Source organism: Columba livia, chromosome 3, assembly GCF_036013475.1.
Source record: "Columba livia isolate bColLiv1 breed racing homer chromosome 3, bColLiv1.pat.W.v2, whole genome shotgun sequence".
In the NCBI taxonomy this organism is placed as follows: Eukaryota; Metazoa; Chordata; class Aves; order Columbiformes; family Columbidae; genus Columba; species Columba livia.
This window is the reverse complement of record NC_088604.1, coordinates 37,942,797-37,964,324: the sequence shown is the minus strand read 5'-3', so window position 1 is coordinate 37,964,324 and position 21,528 is coordinate 37,942,797. Positions and strand designations below refer to the sequence as shown.

Here is a 21,528-nt window from a genome sequence, read left to right as displayed (position 1 = left end):
ACACCTCTAACTTTTTTTTTTTTTAGTAAGTATCATGGGATCACAGGCTGGGCTCTCAAAGCTAGTACTTGAAAATCCTGATACCATTCTGCAGTGTGTGTACTTAGTGTCAAAAAAATTGTTGTAATCAGCAAAGCGTGTGTGCTTATGTACACCCCTGCTCTGCCAGTGTGTGAGTACATGATTAAATGCTTCTGAAATCACTGGGATTTGCTACATTACCAAAGTTAATGAGAATTCACACCAGTGGTTGCTCTGCAAACAACCGCAGACTGCTCAGTGGGGGACCTGCTGTGATCCTCTGCCCTAAACTGTGTTCAAATATCTTCTCATTGGAAACTACCTCACTCTCTCTGTACCAGGACAGAGGGAGAGAGCGTGTTGGTGGGGAAGGAGAGCAGAGGTGAGCATAGTCTTTGCTGGGTGTGAGTGGGTTATGTCCCGATGTGCCAAACCAGGGAGTGTGCCAGCCTGCCCTACAGCACCAGGTCTTGTCTTTGGCCTTGGGCATGTTGATGGGGTTGAGCTCCAAAATTGATCAGTGAGCTCCACACCGAGCAGGGAAGCATGGAGCACTGTGTGCAGTTCTGGGCGCCACAGGATAAAAAGGGTATAAAAGTACTGGAGAGCATACAGAGAAGGGCCACAAAGTTGGTGAAAGGTTTGGAGGGGAAGCTGTATGAGGAATGGCTAAAGTCACTTGGTTTGTTCAGCTTGTAGAAGAGGGGAGAGATAAGGGGAGACCTCATTGTGGTCTACAGCTTCCTCATAAGGGGAGGAGGGGCAGCTGCTGATCTCTTCTCTTTAGCAACCAATGGCAGAACCCGAGGGAATGGCAGGAAGATGTGCCAGAGAAGGTTCAGGTTGGACATTAGGAAAAGGCTCTTCACCCAGAGGGTGCTGGAGCACCGGAACAGTCTCCCCAGGGAGGTGTCACAGCCCCAAGCCTGACAGCATTCAAGAAGAGACTGGACAACACCCTCAGACACATGGTGTGAATTTTTGGGTTGTCCTATGCAGGGACAGGAGTTGAACTTGATGATCCTTGTGGGTCACTTCCAGCTCAGGACATTCTATGATTGTATGTCCAGGGGCACCTAAGCTGAGCTGATCATGGGTACAGGAGCAATACAGTCACACTGGGATATCTCTGTGGCTCTGATGACAAGCCTTAGTAAGCTCAGATGTGGCAGCAGGCTGCCGTGTCTGTACTGCTTTGGGACTGTGCTGGTGGATGTCCTGGTGCCATTCAGTGCCTGCAGAATCCCTCTAGATCCTGTGTTGATACCCTCCTTGGCCTTTTTAAACGTGCTTTCAGAACCTCAGTATCTGTGGTGCTGCTCCGAGAAAAAGTATAGTGGTTGAAATAGGGACTAGATAGAGAAAATTTAGGCAGGCTGCTAAAAAGTGAGTTTTTGGTCTTTTTGGGCTTGCTCTGAGCTTTTTTTTGTCAAATGTAAGAATCTGCAGTGCAGCTGTAGATGATTACATCTGAGGTAGTTGTCTAGGTTCCCCTTATAAACAAGGAGAGTTGTCAGTTTATCTTGTCCTGACATAGTTGTCAAAAATAGATCTAAAAGTGCTTTTTTTTTCTCTTTCATTTCTTAGGCAATCTAGATAGTCAGCTCAGGTGTCTGTATGACATTGCAGTTGCCTGCCTTTGATCAGAGAAATCTCAGGCTTATTCAAGTAAATTTTGCAGAAGATGTGTAGCCGTGCACTCAAAGATATGTACCACATATGGTAAATAATGAAAGCATCAGTTCATATCCATGCCTGCTTTTCTTCCCCATTTCTCTTCCCCACGATTTCATCTGCATTCAGTTTTATTTTGTTAGACTTTAATTTGCTAGGCTGATGAATCACTTTCTCCATGGTTAGTGCTTGCTCATTCGTAGTTTGTAGATGGTACTGATCGCAACTTTGTATGTAGGATTTGGTTGAGTGGGAGAAGGAAGCCTAGGCATAGGATTTAAACTTCTTCTTGAAAACATTTTTTAGAGCACCACCATATCTTGTGACCCATCAGTGGTTTGCAGACAGCAGCATGAGTAACTCTAACATAAATTGAAGGCAGGCATAGGGAATCCTCTTGTGCACCCCAGCAAACTGAACCCGTCACTCATGATGTTCCCTGCCCCTCCTGTTATTCTGTTAAGTTGTGCTCTGAGGACTACCAATCACGTCTGTGAGTTCTAATTCGTGATTTGCTTAATACAGCGTTTTAAAGCACACTAACTATGGGCATCAGGGCTTGAAAAGTTCCCAAGGACATTGCTTCCTCTGTTTCACTGCACATTAAAGCAACATTGATGGAAGAACTGAAGCAGCCAGCCAGGAAACTGTTAAAACACAAAGACATTGACACTAAGCTTTACTTTTCCCTGTCACAGTGAGCTGGTTTCACATACACAACCCTTTAAACCAATAAATCGATGGCAAACTCGTGATCTTATTTGCTGTAATGAATCAGTTGCATTGCCATGTTCTGCAGCGTATCAAATAGCATCAAATCTGGCGTCACTGGCCAGTGTGCTCTGCCTGCTTCAGTGCTGCAGTGAAGCTCTGTTTAAAATAAAAAATGTTCAAGCTTGATAAGGCAAGTCTACCTCTGAATTTTCCATCTAACATTTAGATATGACATTTTAAATATTTAAAAATTACCAAAAATCTCTAATGGGTTTACCCAGGAAAAAATACAGTCAATTAACATATGGTGGCACTGAAATGTTTTTATAAGCTTGCTAGCCAAAGGCTCAGGCTGCCTTCTTGGAGTAGTGTGCAGTGCACTCCTCAAAAAGAGATCAATATCCCGAAGCTGGAGCTGAGGGTTTGCTTGGAAGATCTTGTGCAGCACTTACCAGCGTAGTTTTTCACCAGTCTCTGAGTATCTGCCTATATCAAAGACTCTAAAAGCTGAAGGACCTCAATGCGTATTTCTGTGAAGTCAAAACAAGTACAGTTAAATGTGTTTTGTGTTAATCTGTGGGCTTCACTGTCAGGCTCTAGGTCTCTGTGTACTCATACCCCCCTGGGAATGGCTCTGGGCAGATAATGTTTCTGAAAGTCTGCTTACTATCATGACAGTAGCTACACTTGCCGCACAGTCCTTTAAAATGATGTGGTGCATTTCCTTCTTAGTATCAAGCAAGCTGAGAGTTGGTTTGTAATAGTTATACTGTCTAGGAGCCCTAGTCATGGATAAAAATAATTTGAATAAAGGATAGCCTTTGCTTCGGAGCATGTTCAAGCTAAATACCAAATAAAGAGGTGACAGATGAGCACAGAGTGAAAGAATATAGGAGGCAATTAATAGATAAGATAATTCTCATCTTCCTCCCCTTCTTAGCCTTCTGGATGGGCTGCAGGAAATTACAGAGAACTTGGGAAACAGTATGAACCTCAGATTGTCCAAGTGTAAAAAAAGCGTGATGGTACCTGTTCCTTCCGTATTAACCATAAAATGAAAGATGCTTTGGGCTGGATTCATCTGGTCAAGTGCAAATATGTAAAATATGGATATGACTATCTTAACCAGTTTTCTTGACTCTGTAGCCAGTGGAGAGAAACAGGCAATTGTAGGCCATCACTCATTTAATTCTAAGGAGGGTGGCAATATGGATTAGGTGAACTGCACTCCGAAAATGCCTGTTTCTTCCCATTGACTATTGAGGTAGCCAGAGCAACCAGCTTGGACATTCACCATCTGTACCACAGATGTCTAAAGCTGAGGGAATTTAATCCCACTGTGGTATCTTTTCCCATTCTGTGCACTTGTGTAAGGGTAAAATATCAACAACCTGTACTTCTTGACAGCTTGTTATTGAAGAGCAAACAGAAGTTTGCACGAACAATATAATTCCTGAGTGTTGAAGCAGACAGCAGTCCTCTGAAGCATTTCCCACTGTGTTTCTTGTACGTGCAAAGAGGACACATGCACGATTTAGACCATTAGAACTAAGAGATTTTTAGTCATTTCTCAGCTCTTTCATTTTATAATCTAAGCTTAGCTTAAGAAATAGCTTAAGAAATAGCTTAAGAAATAGCTTAAGAAAAACCACAAAAAAATATAAAATAGTGTCTTTTACATTTTTACTGGTTTTGGACCTCCTTCCTTACCCTCTCCCTCCCCCAAGATTTACAGCTTAGACCTTTACAGTCTACTGAGACCAACATTTAGCTTAGAGACATTACTATAATTCGTTGCTGGTGCTCTGAGGACAACTGTGTAATGTTGCTGGCAGCAAATGACTACTGTTCTGCCTCTTGAAGGCAGCGAAATTTCAAAAATGTGGGAAATCAAGTCTCAATATCCAGCTTTCTGTGTTGAAGTGTTATTATGTAGATGGAAGCCCTTTTTCTTTCTGAAAGGTAACTGTATGGAGGTGGGCAATATTGGCCTGCTTTCCTTTCCATATTGGAATTAATATTGGCATTAATTACAATGCAGTAACCCATCTTATATGCGCTGAGTCACACTGATAACCAAATACCATGTGTAACTCTCTTCATTTGTTGCTCTGAAAGTCTCTGGCAAATAGGAAACATACGGTCTGCACAGTTCTTCCAGAGGGGCAGTGTGAAGGGATCGCTTAGATGTGTTGATCCGAAGAGACCGCTGTGAGTGTGGGACCTGACCTACTGCACGACGTAGACCTAGAACCTTGTCTGGAAGTTTTGGTGAAGGCCGGAACATCAGTTTGAGATCCGTCTCCAGAAAAATGCCCAGTTGGATGGAACAGGAGGAGTTTGGGGGAATGACTTCACTCCTCCAAGCCTGGTACGAGGTATTGAGTTCTCCGGGGCAGGGAACCATCTCTTCGTGGCTCTCGTGCACAGGAGCATAATGGGATGCTCTGGATCATCGAGATCTGTCTGCTGCTATCGCAAGCCATGCTGTGCAGGCCCACGACTGCTTGGTCTCGGTGTGGGTTTCTTAGATGCTGCTGCAATACAGATCATAAGGATGGGGAATGAGTTATTGAGTTGAATGACCTGGCAGCTGCGTTTCTCTGTGCAGTGAGAGCAGAGAGGGCAACATCAACCTCGTAGCAAGCCTCTTGGTAATGTGATAGAAATAAGCTCTTTTCTTCAGATTCCATTTTCCTGCCACATTTCTATGTTGGTGCATTTTTTTTATTACCAGCACTGTAAACTACTTCTTGCTTGCTGCGATTTGATTGGAATTTGATGAACTTAAGCATTTTTTTCAGCTTTTGTTTGCAGAAAGCAAGAAATACAACTCCATGAAATGTGAAAGCAATTAGTAATAGAAGTCTCTACTAATAGAAGAGGTGATACACTGAGCATATGAAAGTGATCACATTTGGAGCTAGAGAAAGACAACAGCTAATTGTCTGAACAATTATTTCTTTATTAGCTAATGAGAATTTCTGAAATAGCTAGTTGCATAAATGAGACATCCTGCATTATTGATCAAGTTTCTGTGTTTTAGCTGCACTAGAAGTATACATTTCACTTTTACATGGGTATTTATCAGATCTAAACCTAACATACAATAATCCATTCATTTGGTATTTTTTTTTTCCATGAAAAAGAGGTAAATACTGAAATATGTTTAAAGTAAGGCTGCATTATCTGTCCCTCATAGTTTCCCATTATGGTGCAGGAACATATTCACTGACATAATCCGTTAGATCAGCAGTCTGTCTAGTCTAATATTTTACCTCTGATTAATAATAAGCACTTAATGTTTCAGGAGTCTAACAAACCTGGTTACTTAACTGGGTAACATTATGCTTAACAGGAATAGTCCTTCCTGACCTTGTGGGCTGGTTTAGTCATTATATGAGGTGTAGCTACTTTTATTAATTAAAAGCAGATAGAAAGAATATTGAAATGCAATCTCTAAAGCTCTTGAGTTCAGACATACACGATAATGACATTTTGCTTGCTGTTCCGCTCAGCTGTGACAGTTGTATTATTGTCTGTTCTGATTTTGCTCAAATGAATTGTATTTCAAATAAACCTGTTCCAAAAAGAAGCATGAAAACAGAGCTAAACAGAAGCCATCATCCTATTAGTACCATAAGTTGCCAAATGTCATGGTTAAACATTTTGACCTTGACAAGTTACAGTAAAAAAGGGGAAAAAAGTGTATGTATTCCTTATAATCTTACTATTTTTCTTCAGAGGCACAATTTTCACTTAGCTTTGGAGAAACAGTGATTATTGCACATCTTTCTGAAGTGCCATCATCTGTAATATTAATTTATTTAAAAAGAAAAAAAGTGGATATGTATTAGTGAATCCTCTTTACACTATGGTTTTAGAATATGAGAGGCTTTGCAGTCAATTATTTATGTGCAATAAGTACTGAAAGCCCTATTATCTCAGAATAATCAATGTTTGGCTGAAGCTTGAGAACACTAATAGCTAATCTTAAAAATCCTGATCCAGTGTCATTTGAAATAATATCAGAATTCCCATTGATTTTAAGCAGAGGAGGATGAGGCCAAAAAGTGTTGCTTTGAGAAATAATTTTAGATGATAATCAATTGTAAACAACTGTAAAAGAGAAGAAAACTTGAGTGTCACTCTCTGCATAATACAGTATGAAGTATTTCGGGAGACAGGAGCTCTTGATTTCAAAATAGTGTATATCTGCATTTTCTGTTGCCTTGGGGAGCCTTATTTAAGTGTATATCTACTGAGCTGGTGTTACTGTCTCTGGGAATAGATGGATGGCAACTGGAAAAATTACAAGCAAACTGGGAAAGAGTAGGGAGCTTCAGTGGCATACTGAAATACCTGCCTAACATTTTGTTTAACACTCAAGTTACTTCTTTTTCCTTGAATCTCCAGCATTTTTTTCTCACCAGAATATGTTCTCATTCATTCTGGTGGAGCTTTTAATTGTTGTCTCTCTTTAGCAGCTCTGATAATTTGCCTGCGTCAGTGCAGAGCAGCTTGTGTTATGTGGGACCCTCTCTCCACCTGGGGTGCTTGGAAGATGACACAAGAAATGAAGGAAGTGACACCCAAAATGTAAGAGATTATATAATAGTACCTGGAGCACAAGTCTGATGAGGAGCAGCTGAGGGAACTGGGGCTGTTTAGCCTGGAGAAAAGAAGGCTGAGGGGAAACCTTATTGTTGTCTACAACAACCTGAAAGGAGGTTGTAGCAAGGTGGGTGTTGGTCTCTTCTCCCAAGTAACAAGTGATAGGACAAGAGGACATGGCCTCAAGTTGCGCCAGGGGAGGTTTAGATGGGATATTGGTGAAAATTTCTTCATGGAAAGGGTTCTCAGGCATTGGAACAGGCTGCCCAGGGAAGTGGGGGAGTCATGATCCCTGAAAGAGTGTTTACAAGGTGTTTAGATGAGGTCATAGGGATGTGGTTTAGTGCTAGAGTTAGGTTAGGTTATGGTTGAACTTGATGATTCTGAGGGTCTCTTCTAGCCGAAATGATTCTATGATTCTACCAGTGCTTCAGGATGCCTCCCTGTGCAGGGTCTGGGGCAGGCTTGGACTTGTGGGTGCTGTGCCTGCTCATAGGGCAGGGCTGGACAAAGAAGCCAAGGAAGTGTTCCGAGATTGCAAGGGAGAAGGAAAAGGAAGTTTCTGGCATTTGGTGAGCCATTCCGTTCTCAAATGGGGGGGCTGCTGTTTTCTGCGTTTGCACAAATGATGAAGGCTGGATTTTGGCTGCATTTGGGGGAAGTTCTGAAATGTGATTTAATTATTATTAAAAAAAAAAAAAATCCTTCAGAACGCAACCTGCTTGTCCATCCAAGCCAAAAATGCTGTCAGAACTTCATTTTAAAGGTGTTTTTTTTTTTTTTTTCTCATTTGCTTAACTACAAGGAACAGGAAAACCAAGAAAGAAGGCAGGAATGGTTCTGATGAATGCAGCAGTGATTAAAAAAAAAAAATAGGTGTGCTCTGTACTGTCTTTTCTCTTGTGGTAAGGTATAGCAAACCTTATGTTGCCCCTATTAGAAGGAGGTAGATTCTGTTTAATACTGCTGATCTATGACCGCACTTGAGGGGTGCATGTGTGTTTATTGATTGAGTAGAGTTATATTTGAATAGAAGAGTTTATTTTCTGAAGCAAGGGAGCCCTTTCCTATTCTTTTACTGACAGTGCCAGGTAGTGCCCCACACTGTCAGTACTAAGTGGCAAAGCAGAGAAGATTTTCTCTAGCAAGGAAGAGGCAGCATCAGGAGGCAGCCTGTAGATAAGCAGATATCGCTAAGTGGGGAAGTAGGACAGATACCCTGAGACAGCATTTGGCAGAGCAAGGGAAGAGACATGAACTCTCCTTTCCAGAGAGAGACGGAAGGAGCTGTAGGGACTCCACTCCTAGAAAAGAGCCCAAAGTTCTGAAATTCCATACTATTTAGGTGCTGAGCTCACGCTGATTTCATTCTTAACAAGTTCTATATTTAGATTCACTTATGCACCTTAATAGAGTCCCAGTCCAATTTAGGAACACAGTGGCCTCAAAGAAACTTGATCATTTTAGCAGTTTTTTGCCTTTTTCCACCCAGAATGGCTTTTTCTGCTCCTACAAATAGGAAACAAAATACTGATCTTGGTAAAACGTATTCAATGGTCCAGTTTGGTGTATACATTTACCTATCTTTTCATCCATATACCTATATAGATCATAATATCACAGTGTAGCAAGAAACCATGAGAGTATTGCTAAATGATTTAAGAATACTCTGTTTAATAAACTAGAGGGGATTTTCCTCTCTTCTAAACCAGTGAGCCACATTCTCTCATTTCTCATTCAGTCACACATTAAGACAGATTTGACCAAGTATTTTTAGTTGGAGATTTGGAGCGGCTAAAGTAAGAAATCCTCTTAATAAAAATAGGAGCTTTTTAAAAAAACTGACTTTTATACCAGTGTAATTCCATTGACTTCACAAGATTTATTCATAATACATTCTGATAAAAAAGAGTACCAGGCTATGGGTATTTTTATTTTTCTTTTAAGCTGTGGGGGTAACATTGTCACTGTGCTTGAGTCCTAATGAAAGAACTAGTTTACATAGCATGTCCTTTTTACTAGTTGATGACATACTGCCATACACAGGTAAATAAGTACCAAATATGAATATACAATGCAATAATTACTTATTTTCCCATTGATGAAGATAGTTTTCTGGTTTCTGTGAAGTATCACAAGTCATCTTGGTTTTGCCCTAGGACTGCAAGCTGGGGTGAGTATGAAATAGCCAGGACAAAGCCAAGTCAGAGGCACTCTATAAACTTCAGCAATTTTCATTGGTTTTGCTTTGAATTACAAGAAATATTAAGCTTCTGTCTTCCAGGGGAATATTTCTGAGTAAATGGTTTACCAGTAGCTTTCAAGTTTCAACCTTATGCTCTTATTATTAAATGAAGTAAGACTTTTTTAAAAATATCTTTTATTAGACTAGCTCATATTTTTGGATAAATCTAGACAAGCTTCCAGCTGCAGAAGCCAATTTCAAGCCAAGTGTAGGCTGTGGACAGTTGTTTTGAGTTTAACTTTGTTACAGTGATCAGCTGCACAAATAGAAGAGAAAAAGGTGTCTGACAACATCAAGCAAATGAGGATATTTGTGAAGGCAGAAGTGATAAGGTTGTGATACATGGTGTCTGAAGTAGCTAACAGAATCCAGGGATGCTGCAGGTACTAAAAAGAGATTTGAGGCAAGGGACAAGGAAACTGAATGGCAGAAATCTGGACAGGTGTGATTCACCAAATCCCAAATGAACACTAAAATATTTGGAAGGGATTGACTGAATTGCAAATCAAAGCCTCATTTTCATAGGAACGCAAGAAGCCATAGGAGTCTCTTTCAATATTGCATCTCCAACAGTGACTGACAAAAAGCAGGTGCATAAAAAGTAGCTTTAAGCCTTTGGATGTTTAGGAGTTTCTTAAAGCTATAAAATATTTAAATCTCTAAGGGTAGCACGGTGAGCAGCCCAAGCAAGATACCCTGGGCTCTCAATAATGAAAAATAGGCACACTGGAAAAGTGACTTAATCTTGTATCGAAATAGAGTAACTCGGGTTTGGGCAGTTAACTTCCAAAGTGAACTTCTGACATCTGAAGTGTATTTCCCTCAAGTCTCCAGGACCTGAAGACACAACAGGGCTGCAGGAATGGCCTTGAGCATGGACCCAGCACTGTCTGCACTGCCAGGGGCTGTTCCCAGGAGGTGTTTGGATGTCAACCTCCCCTTTGGGAAGGGGAAGTGAAGAGATGAACGGGTGCAAGTCCTGCTGTGCCGCTTGGCCTCTGTTCCAGAAGGCAGAGCGGGATCTGTCTTATTTAGCCAGTGTTGACACAGCCTCTGTCACTTGGATGTGAGGATTTGCAAGTCCCTAAGCCTTAAAAATCTGCACCTGGTACAGTTTTCAGAAGTGCCTCCGTTGCATTAGATTTACTCTGAAAACAAGATGAGATCTTGCCAGAAATCATATCTTTAAAAGGGTAATCCTTCTATATTTATCCATGCATTCATTCTCTGGGCATTAAATTCAAATTGAGATTATTCCTGTAACTGTTAGCATAGATCTCTGCTGCTCTTTATTTTGTTATTCTTTGCTAAAACAGTGCCATTGCTGTAGAAGTGTTTCATGTGTTTTTGTTGTTGTTGTTTGTTTGTTTTTTGTTTGTTTTTTTTTATCGTTTGTTTTTTTGTTTTTAAATTATTCTCCAGTTTAATAAGAAGCATTAGGAAATCTTATTAACTCTTCCTTTTTTAAAATGAGATTCTGTTCAGTGAAACTGCAGCAAATTAATAGATGCTTGGTATTTGAGTTCCCCAGGAAACTTGTACGGCATTGAGTTTCCTCGCAAGCTGACCTTTCATTCATTATAAAAGAAAAAAAACCCCTAATCTTTATGAAAGTCAAGTCAAAGATAAGATCAGCATGGTGGGCTGGTAATTATGTAATGTTCAGTCATTAGATAAAATGTACAGTTGATCCTACAGCTTAGATGTGGGCGAGGAATATGATCTAGCTTTACTGGTATAAAAGAAAGATGCAACTTTTTCATACATCAGTTTCAGGAACGTACATCCAAGCGTCAAGGACAGCTCACCTTTCAGCGCCATCCTGCAGTTTCTCAGCTCTCTGATTTATTCTTGTTGAACAAGGGAGGTAATAAATTTTTAATTTTTGTCACTGTTAAAGGGGAACAATTACATATTTTTTGACATTCTCTTTCTCTTCTTTCCAAAAGTTTTCTTCTTCTTCCTTTGTGTTGAAGTTTTTACTTTGAAAATTAACTTAAAATATTGCATTGGGACTAAAACATCAGTGCTTGAGGTTAAACTAGATTTGTAAGTAGGAGAAAACAAGGTTCTAGAATTGCAATGCAGCTAAATGGTGATATTTTGTGATTTCTGATTAAGTCTATTAATGCTTCATCAATAACCTTGTGTTTTTCTCCCGGTCAATGGTATTGCTGCCAAATGTCAAATGTTACACAGTCTGTCATACCAACACATGTTTTTAGAGTCTTTCAATTGCCAGTTAAAATTAAATACGTTAAGGAAAATTTAAAAAAGCGTGAGTCAAGATTTCTATGTCTTCAGCTGTTTGCTAACAGGTTGCTGAGTGCATGACACCGGGCTGTGAGTGAAGAGCTGGCACTTGGGGTTTGTTGTTACTATGACACAGTCATACCTGATGGCCAAACAACCCAGAAAAAAACGAGCACAGTGTTCAAAGTGTTTAGCTGCTGTTGGGTAGGACAGCATCACTGTCATCCTATGGAAGAGTATAGAGGGATGTCCCAAGTTTATGCTGAAAACATTAGGTTATGTCGTACAATCAGTACGAACGGTACAGATGATCGCCTGTCTTTATGATGGTAACTGATAATATGTTAACTGATTTACAGAAAAAGGCAAGATATTGTAAATAGTGAGGTGTAACTTTTAACTGCTGGGGGGGACTTAAAATTACCATCTTTCTAAAGAGCTGCTGAAATTCACGTGTTATATAATGTTCCAATAGCTTAAGACAGATAATAGAGCAAAGTAAAATCTTCCTTTGTGGTTACGGTGAAATGAAAGGAGTAGCGTAGACACTAATTGGGTTAGCAGCATGGGCACAGTCAAGAAAACAAGTAAAACCATCAGGCAAAATGGCTGTTGCTTTGGAAGAGTAGGGAAGATCACATCTGGGGTTTATTGACAAGTATCTTTGGTGGTTTTGGTATAAGCCTCGCAGTCTAACTCAATAGAGGAAGTGCAAAACTACAATTTCAATTCCTCTTTTGGTTAATGTAATTTAAACAACTTCCCTCTGGGATTGCCTTAAACCCTTATAATGTACCAGATCATAGTACTATACGTCCTTAAAAAAATAGGATACGGACTGCCACTGTACCTGCATCAAAGAGCATGAAATGATGGAGCAATCAATCAAGGGTTGTGATGTTATTCCTGTGGCTGGCATCTAACTGGAGCTGCTGGAGCATCCAGGCTATCGAAAGTCTCGGGATGATGTGGAAACAAGTAATTTGGGAAAGGCTGTCTGTCTTCTCCTGCTGGTGCGTGAGGCCCTCCCACCAGCTCCTCACACTCTGGGGAATGTCCCCTGGGATGGAGCAGGGGTGGACATTAAACTGCGGGTTTGTGTCCCAGTGCGGGCAAGTCTGCCAGCAGTCACAACCTCTGTGGGAATGAAAAAGGCATATACAGTAACTAACCTTAAAGAAACTCCTTATTTGCTGAAGGGAGGGATTCAACCAGTTTATTCAGCATGACTCCGTAGATGTGGCTGAGCTCAGTTTAGTTCCTGAAACTTTTGGCAGGACTATAGGAGGCTGTGGATCTAAACAGTGTCAAAGACCACCTTTCTCCTGTGAACACAGGTTACTCTTGTCAAGGGAACAGGGGACAGAGAGCTGGCAGCTCAGAAATCTGAAAGCCATGTTCAATGCTCCAGTGGGTCTACCATGTTAACGACATCCTCCATTTCCTCTGCTACATGTTGACTAACATCAGAAGACTATTTCTTGTATGTGGATGGGTTTTTGGTAAAAGCCCAAGCAGAGATGAGTAACCACAGGTTGCATTCAGCCTGCATGGATACATACATACAAGATTAAACTCTTTTTTTTGATACCTCTTCCAAATGCTGCTTTCTGGTGCTTCCACATTATCGGCTGCTTTTAACTCCTTTATCCTCTGTTTTCTGCCAGCATGGGCTGACTGGCTGGGCGGATGGAAGGGAGAAGCCAAAGTTCCTTGTACCAGGCACCATTCAACCTTTGTCACCCATTAACTGCAACCTCATTGGCCTCTTAGTCATTTAGTTTAGCTGGGCTTCAGATCAGTCTCTCATCTCTAGTTCTTGCTGTCTTAATTATAAAGAGGCTTGTTTCCACTTTTGTGCCTTCAGGATGAGAGGCAATGGGCACAGACTGAAACATGGGAGGAGACATCTAAACATGAGGAGACACTTCTTTACTTTGAGGGTGACAGAGCACTGAACAGGCTGCCCAGAGAGGTTATGGAGTCTCCTTCTCTGGAGACATTCAAAACTCACCCAGACACATTCCTGTGTGACCTGCTCTGGGTGAACCTGCTTTAGCAGGTGAGTTGGACTAGGTGATCTCCAGAGGTCCCTTCCAACCCCAACCATTCTGTGATTCTGTTATTCTATGATTTGTTGCATCGGAGAGCATTGCTTATCTGTATTATTCATAAACTTTGTTTCTTTCCACTTTGCTAACCCTAATCAGGCAAGGACCATGTTCTTATCATCCTGCCTTTGGGCTCAGCCTCATCTGCCTGGACACGATATTTTTCTGACTGCTGCAAGGATGGAGCTCTCTTTGATTTTGTTTCCTGGTTCCAAAGCTACCTCGTAGGGCCCGTGTTTCACTGCTGTCTGAACAGCTACCTTGATGACTGTGTTGTACATCTGTGTAATCAATGAGCAAAAGACCTGCTGACCTGTGTGTAACAACCTCACATCCCCATATATCTCTGGGAATTTGTGCTGTGATGGATCATCCCTCTGCTAATAAATACTCTCTTTGCACACATCCCAGTACTCCAGGTTCACTCTCAGATAATGACGCCAGATAAGTGGCTTCAGTCCTTGGACCACCTCAGGTTTGACTCTTCTTGCAGATGTCAGTTGTCATTGTTTGAAGATTTGCATCATTGTGGTAGCCCTTGCAGGGATTCTGATGGGTAGGTGCAAAATCTGCAAAGAAATACATTTCCATTATGTGAAAGCTATCTTAATTTAATTGTACTTGATTTTCTATCATCTTTCCTGGTTAGGGTTGGCAGTGCCTTCTCTGATCAGTATACCATGCTTAAATAACCTCTACACCAAATCTCAAAATCAATTTCTGTGTTGCTGGCATTATTGTCCTTCTCATTGCCCACTCATTTGTAGAAATATTTGGGGCCACAACAATTTGATCTGTCTCTGGAGAGTATTTATCATGGAGCAGCAGCATTGAACCGTGTATTTGGAAGAAGAGAACCTCTTAAGTAGTTAAAGATTTAAAGCCTATTTTTTTTCCTTGCTAAGCACAGTGGCTTTCAGTATCTAAATTGTATATGTAAGTGTTGTCAGGTTGGGACCTTATCCTCCATATCAGTCATTAGCACATCATGCTCTTATGTGACAGTTTCAGTCTTTCAAAGTCAAGGGATCGGGTGGTCTATACAGCCACAGAAGAAACTGTTCAAAAGATCCATCTGCAAGTGTCTGGAGATGCCGTCAGTACTGCAGTTCGTGCAGAGCCCAAACAAGTTACGGGTAAGCTCCAAGTACGGCCTGGGGGGTGACTGCAGAAGGGGACAGATCTGCATGGTGAGATAAGGCTTCTTATTTTAATACTGACAAGAGCAGAAGTGATGTTCAGTATTTTGGTGATCAGGAGCTGCTGTGGGCTCGGGATGCTCCCTGGGGGGATGCTGCCTGGGGTGCTTGGCTGAAGCCAGTTGGGAACAACTGGGATCAGTGAGCCAGGTGCTGCTGCACAGCCACAGCCAAACCCTCTCTCTTCTGTGTGAAGGTGAGCAGTGCTCAGCCTGGAATATCTCATGGGATTATCTGCAAAGGCAGGGAAAGACCCCTTGTTGAAATGTGCTCTGTCGCTCAGCAATAAAAAGACCCTGAAACTCAATCCTTCAAGGCAAGGCAGTCCCTGGGCAGCCGTGTTGGGCGAGGGAGTGCTGCTGTCTCTGTCATCTGCACAGGCTGCCCCAGTTTGGGACTTGAATACTTCAGCATCCTTTATATGTCACTTTTCTACATGCACCCAGTTACTTCAGCCTGGGATATAAGTAATTCCTGTTCATTTCTAAAGGAAGGGCTCAGGTCTGTGCTTTGGAATAAAATAATTTTTAGAGGAAAAATTCTGTTTTCTGAGTGAGTGATGGTCTTTGACTGAGTACAATGAAATTGTCAGTTTGATACAGAGACTTAGTGCTTGAGAAGGAAGGTTACAAACTTCATGCCTAAAATACCACATTTTAATACTGACAAGAACAGAAGTGAGGTTTGGTATTTTGTTTCTTGTGCTCATAGCTCAGATGAATCCAAGACTTTTAAAAACAGTATTAGTTGACCAGACATTTATAACAGGAAGATCTGAAAAGCTATTTGGCATCTTTAGCCTAACTCAGGTCCTGTCTGACTTTCCAGTCAGGGAGGTCCTCTCAGACCATGCCACAGGCACACAGGAGTTCTATGGCTCAAAAGAAATGCCCAGTTTATGACCAGTGTTTTGTCTCTGACCAGGCTGGTACAAAATGTTTCAGAATAGTTTTGAAGGTTTTGTGGTAATTACCAAAAAGCATTCTGCCGATCTGGATGTAGCCCTTACTTCTGCTGTTTGGATGTGAAGAGAACTGAGGTTCTGTGTGTTGCTACACCAAAATCTTATTGTGAATAATCATGAAATAAAATAAATTAATTCTAAAAAAATAAAGCAGAGAATTTGGGATGATGTTGATACAGTCATGACATACATTGTGCATATTTAATGTTATGGTTCCCCCAATTATTCGTATCAGAGATATGCGTTATCCTGTGGTATAGATTTGATCTGGATCAAATATAACCACAAACTGCATTTCTGTTGAATTACCCAGAGAACATGTGATACGCTGTTTACAGCCACTTTGTCTCATGCTAGCTGTAGAAGGACAGATGTGCAATGCCACATACAGCCTTCTTGCACAAAAATAGTCTGTGGAAAAGATTTTTAAAAGTTCAAGGTGACCAGGGTTTGTTTCTACTAAACCAACCTTCTCTTACTCAGAACCCAAAAGCCAAGTTGCTGCATCTGTAAAACAAAGCCTAGAGGAAATCTTGGTGCTGAAGGGTTGCAGTGATTCTGAACTCCCTGGGACTCCCTTGACCCTGTGTGATGGAGGTGGCCATGGGGCTGTTTCAAGCTCTCCTGAGCGCTCTCAGCACCACCGGCACTCTGGAGCACAGTGTGTGGTGCCTCTAATTACGTAGGTTGGAGGAGATTTCTCCCACTGAGGGAGAGGACTGTGAAAATCTGTTTACGGGGACATTGGCACTATAGAAGTCAAAGAATCATAGAACCATTTAGTCTGGAAAAGACCATCAAGTTCAACCATAAACTTAATACTGCCAAGTCCACCACTAAACCACATCCCTAAGCACCACATTTACATGTCTTTTAAATACCTTCAGGGATGGTGACTCCACCACTTCCCCAGACAGCCTGTTCCAATGCCTGACAACCCTTTCAGTGAATAATTTTTTCCTAATATCCAAAGTAAACCTGCCCTGGCACAACTTGAGGTTGTTTCAGTGTGTGGACAAATAATCTGACTCTTGGTTCAGGAAATTGTGTCCTGATGTGAAATTATTTTCCCTGAAATTAGTCTTTCCATGTCCCAGATTCTGCAGATTCTTTCATCTTCTCCATAAGCATTCACTGGCTTTATCCAGTCTACCACAAATATTAGACAGTTAGAACATTTGAAGTTTATGTGGTGTAGCTTATGTTAATATTCAGAAAAAAAATGTTAGGGCCAAAATAAAAGGCATATTTTTGTAATTGTGATGAAATCAATTTTCTGAGCCTATAAAACGCACATCAATACACTGCAATTTCAGTTTGCCATTCCAGTTCTAAATTGTCTCTGTTGCTTGCAGTGAATGCTGTATCAGTGTGTAGCCTAGATACTGGTACTGTACCCAATGCAAAGCAGTCCTTTAAAAATGTGTGTGTTTGTATTTTCAGACGACAGATCATGGATTACTACGGGAAGTATGCGGCTGTCACTTTGACCATTTTGTCTGTATTTCTGCATCTCCTTCATGCTTTCCCAGATGGAGAGTTTCTCATGCAGGGTAAGCTGCTTTCAGCGTTCAGGAATACGTCAATTGTCAGTAAAGAGTATTAATTAAACTTTCACAAGTTTTATAAATGTTGTCATAAATCTTATAGTTCAGTTGCATTTATTGACACTGAGATATGAAGGTGTAATAAATGAAGATAATTTTGCTATGAGTATACTGCCTGTTTCTTCTCTAGACTTGATTTCTGCAGGTCAGGTGTCTCCCAGATGACTGTGTCATCATGTTGATATGTGTGATCTTAATCCTTGAAACATTATCAAATAGAAGCATTTTGGTTTCTTGTACTCCTGAGAACTAAATGACAACGTGACCTCAGGAAAAACAGAACCATTGCTTCTGCTCAGAATATGCAGGATATTTTTCCTCTGTAGATCACAGAATATGGCATATTGGGAAGATTTTAGATGTGTTTTGAAGGTTGTGGGTTTTTTATTATTCAGCCTCAAACTGTATATAGAAAAATGTGAGCTACAAAAATCTCAGGATCACTGGGCATTTTTAAAACTCTTGATAACAGAGTCTTGCCTGAAAACAGGCAATGTCTAAGAAGCACTACAAATCCTACTGGTGCTATTCAACCAACAATAACTAGTAGGGAGTTTTCTAGGGACAGCTACTATAGCAGACATACAAAATAACCTCCACAACTGTCAACAAAATTAAGTTAGAGAAACAGAAATGATGCAATAATACTTATGCCTCACTCAGAAAGCCACATTCTAGTTTTACAGCCAGTTCTTGTTGCAGAGTTGAAAGATCCTAAAGAGAGGAGCTTTGGTGCCTGAGCTTTTCTGTTCAGCAGGTGACGAGCAGCAGAATGTGGCTGGTGCTTCCTCTTAGCACCCACACTTTCTTTTTGAAAATGAAAATACAGCTGGACACCAAGTAAAAGTCTCTTCCTTATATTTTTATGGCAGGTTGTCCCGAGTGCAAGCTAGGGGAGAACAGATTCTTTTCCAAGCCAGGAGCGCCCATTTACCAGTGCACTGGGTGCTGTTTCTCCCGGGCCTATCCCACTCCAATGAGGTCCAAGAAGACCATGCTTGTCCCAAAGAACATTACATCAGAAGCAACATGCTGCGTAGCAAAGGCTTTTACCAAGGTGAGGCTGTGAATGACACACATTTAAGCTTGTTTTAGGATGCAATGTTTAGTTGAAACGGTGAATAGAAAAGAATATGTTTTTGCTGGAGGACATTGAAGAGCTATTTGAGAGAAGCATGCTTGGCAATTATATCCTTTGCTACTGGGTTATTTCTTTTTTTCCAAAGAGGAAATTCAAATGTCAGCCATTACTGAGTCTGATATTCAGTTGGCATGTAGAAATTGGTGTAATGTCACTGACTTCAGTGAAACAACTTTGACTTATGACACCCAAAGTTCTGATAATGGACTTGTGCCCTTTTTTTTTTACTCTTTTGGATGTGTACCATCCCCTTAAATATTATGCAATATGTATTTTATTTTAATTAGTCATTTTTCTTGCATCATTCCTGCATAGGCAGGAGTTGTCTGTGAGGATATCTGGTAAATTCTGTCAATTACATAAATAAGAATGAAGGACCAAATCCATCTCTACCCGTTAGATTAATTGAGGATGTGTTTACTTTTAACAGTATAACCAAGAGAGAACTGTAGATGTGTACAACTACTTGGAGCGTTTAACACTCTGATCTGGAAGGTTCTTTTAAAGACAAAGTCTGCTAAAGCTAATTACTTTGACAGTGATTCAGCTCCAGGTGAAGAAACCTTAAATTTGATGTAAGAAATTGTAAACTAATTGAAACAAGCTGAGGTGTCTATCCTTTAGTGATCTGAACCATTGAGTGTGTTGACTTGAGGCTCAGTTCAGTGAAGCCACTCACAGATTTGGTGGCAGCTGAAATGAGTACCCTGGGATACTCAAGACATCTGTGTATGGATGGCAGACACAGGACCCATAAAAGACCTTCTAGAGTGGCAGCTGGAGGCTTAGTGGGTTTCCCTTTGACATCTCAAATTCCCTTTGACATCTCAAATGGCAGTTGACATCTCAAATGGCAGTTGACAGCTCTGTGTGCGCAGCTGAACAGAGCACTGAGTCTCCACTGTCTGTGATGAAAGCCCAGATACCTGGCTTACCTATAGACACCTACAGCTGAACCTTGCTAGATCCTAGCTCTTCATCCAAGTAGAGCATAGATCTTTTTCCAGCCCAGTGACATTATACTTGCCCTGAGGCAGTGACTAGAATTTAGTTGAGATTAAAGATAAAAATGGCTCATCATGATTTTGTGGGCTCTGTTTTTATAATCCCCACATGAAAATTTCTAAGGACACTTCCTGATTTTTCATAGATTGGTTACTTGACACTTTTTGCAAATCAGACACTTTAAGGTGTGCCAAATCAAGGACACCAAACTATGTCACTATTGAAAACCTTCTCTTCATGTCTCTGAAAGCCACTGATGATACAGCTTCACAGGATGGCTTTCAGAGATAATTGTAGTACATGTATTCCAAAGAGCCTGTGTACCTTGTGCTTAAGAAAATGCTTCAGATGTCTTTTGCTTGAGAATGCTGTTTTTACTGTCTAGCTAAGCCTAATTATTTGTTACATCTGTCTTTTCTTTTTTTAAGATTACCCTTAAGGACAATGTGAAGATAGAGAACCATACAGATTGTCACTGCAGTACCTGCTACTATCATAAATCCTAAAGCCTGTACTGTTGTTAATGATCAAGGACAACGGTGAATGGAATATTTGTTTTTCAGCTTTTATAGCACCATTGTGTAAAATCTTATGTTTTCTGGTCAAGACACTGGGTAGACCTTTGAATAAGATGGATGGCTGGTTTATTTCCTCTCTGCTTCTTCATGCATTTAAGTAAGCTTAGTTATTTCCATTAGGGACAAAATACAGCACTTGCTTGACAACCAAAGGCTTGATCTATTTTTAAAATAAACTGTCAGTTAAATCATTAGTGTTTCTTGAGGAAAAATGATGATTTAATAGCTTAAAACAAACAAACAAACAAAAGATTCTGCTGCAGTTAATTTCTATTTTTTTTTTTCAGTGGGAGAGGGAGGGAAGGAGGAAGGAAGAAATGGGAAAGTGGACAGAAAAAGAAGCAATAATTTCCCCATATTAATTTAGTGATTAGATGGTTTGAAGACTCAACATTTTGTTTCTCCTGTTTCTCTTCTATTTTTTTCTTTACCTTGTGGCAGAAAGTTTAAGTGTATCATCTATGCACTGTGCTCTGTCCTTCTGTGCCATCTTTTATTTTTCTTCAAACTGAATATCTTCCCATATAGATAGATAAATGGATGTAGAATCATACATTATAGTACAAGAATAGTACCGTTTAGTGTTAACAGTTGTGGAATAGAGGAGTGTTACAACAGTATTAGCTGCCTGAGCAGCATGGTGCAGAGCTTTAGTAATTCCCAAATGCAATGTGCTAGACCCAGATATACAAATGGGAAAGGTAGGGAATATGTTAGATGAGAAGTGGACCACAGAGTATGTATTCAAAATACATGACCTTGATATCAAAAAGTGGGATTTTAGAGATAGCACTTGTTCAGGTGTAGTGGGGTGGATCGGAGTCCTTGGTGGAACTGCTTGCAGGTCTGGAGCCCACTCGTGGAAACTTAAGTGAATAAATTCCCCTGGTCTTCGCTCTAATATCTGGGGTGAGAACGTCATCCTTGGTATAGTTGCTGTCTGCAGGGGTTTGAATGTCTGTCCCTGGGCATGGCCATGGCTGATTGCTGCAGTGCCAAATGACTGAAGTAGTTTAGACAGGCTGCCAGGGCTAAGCTTTGATGGGGCCCTTGAGCAGCCCAAGACCATGATCTAATGATGGTTTTTTAAATCCACCATTCATCCACCCTCTGTCTCTTGGAGTGCAAATCCAGTGCTGTCTTTTAAGGCATAAAATCATGAGGCTTTGTGGAGATGAAAAGACTTCTTGTGGATAGGGGAGATGAGATTCTTAGAGAAGCATCATTCAACATACATCCAGTAAATCTTACTAACCTGACCTCCATACATTAACCCCCTGATTCAGTCTCTCCCCCTTCGGAACCACTGGTCAGGTCCAGTCCCATGTCCTAGAGTGCAGAACCAGCTGCACCATGCCATTCCTGGGAGATGTTTTGCCTGACTTGCTCTTGAAAAAAAACT

At 40.8% G+C, this 21,528-nt stretch overlaps 1 protein-coding gene across 2 annotated transcripts; it reads left to right on the top strand.

The window, feature by feature from the left end:
• Positions 1-10,955: 10,955 nt before the first annotated feature.
• CGA (glycoprotein hormones, alpha polypeptide) lies at positions 10,956-20,317 on the top strand. Of its 2 annotated transcripts, none has more exons than XM_021284002.2 (4): positions 10,956-11,135; positions 17,239-17,348; positions 18,275-18,459; positions 19,977-20,317. In XM_021284002.2, the coding sequence occupies exons 2-4, from the start codon at positions 17,249-17,251 to the stop codon at positions 20,052-20,054; spliced, it is 363 nt and encodes a 120-aa protein (XP_021139677.1). In that variant the 5' UTR covers positions 10,956-11,135; positions 17,239-17,248; the 3' UTR covers positions 20,055-20,317. The 2 variants fall into 2 exon arrangements, with proteins under 2 accessions (XP_021139677.1, XP_064912567.1); XM_065056495.1 differs by having other exon boundaries at positions 10,977-11,135; positions 17,242-17,348.
• Positions 20,318-21,528: the final 1,211 nt, after the last annotated feature.

Excerpts from the sequence above, each read along its gene's own strand:
- CGA (XM_021284002.2), top strand. The coding sequence starts at position 17,249 with ATGGATTACTACGGGAAGTATGCGGCTGTCACTTTGACCATTTTGTCT. Across the intron at positions 17,349-18,274 it reads TGGAGAGTTTCTCATGCAGG|GTTGTCCCGAGTGCAAGCTA; the intron begins GTAAGCTGCTTT and ends TTTTTATGGCAG. Across the intron at positions 18,460-19,976 it reads TAGCAAAGGCTTTTACCAAG|ATTACCCTTAAGGACAATGT; the intron begins GTGAGGCTGTGA and ends TCTTTTTTTAAG.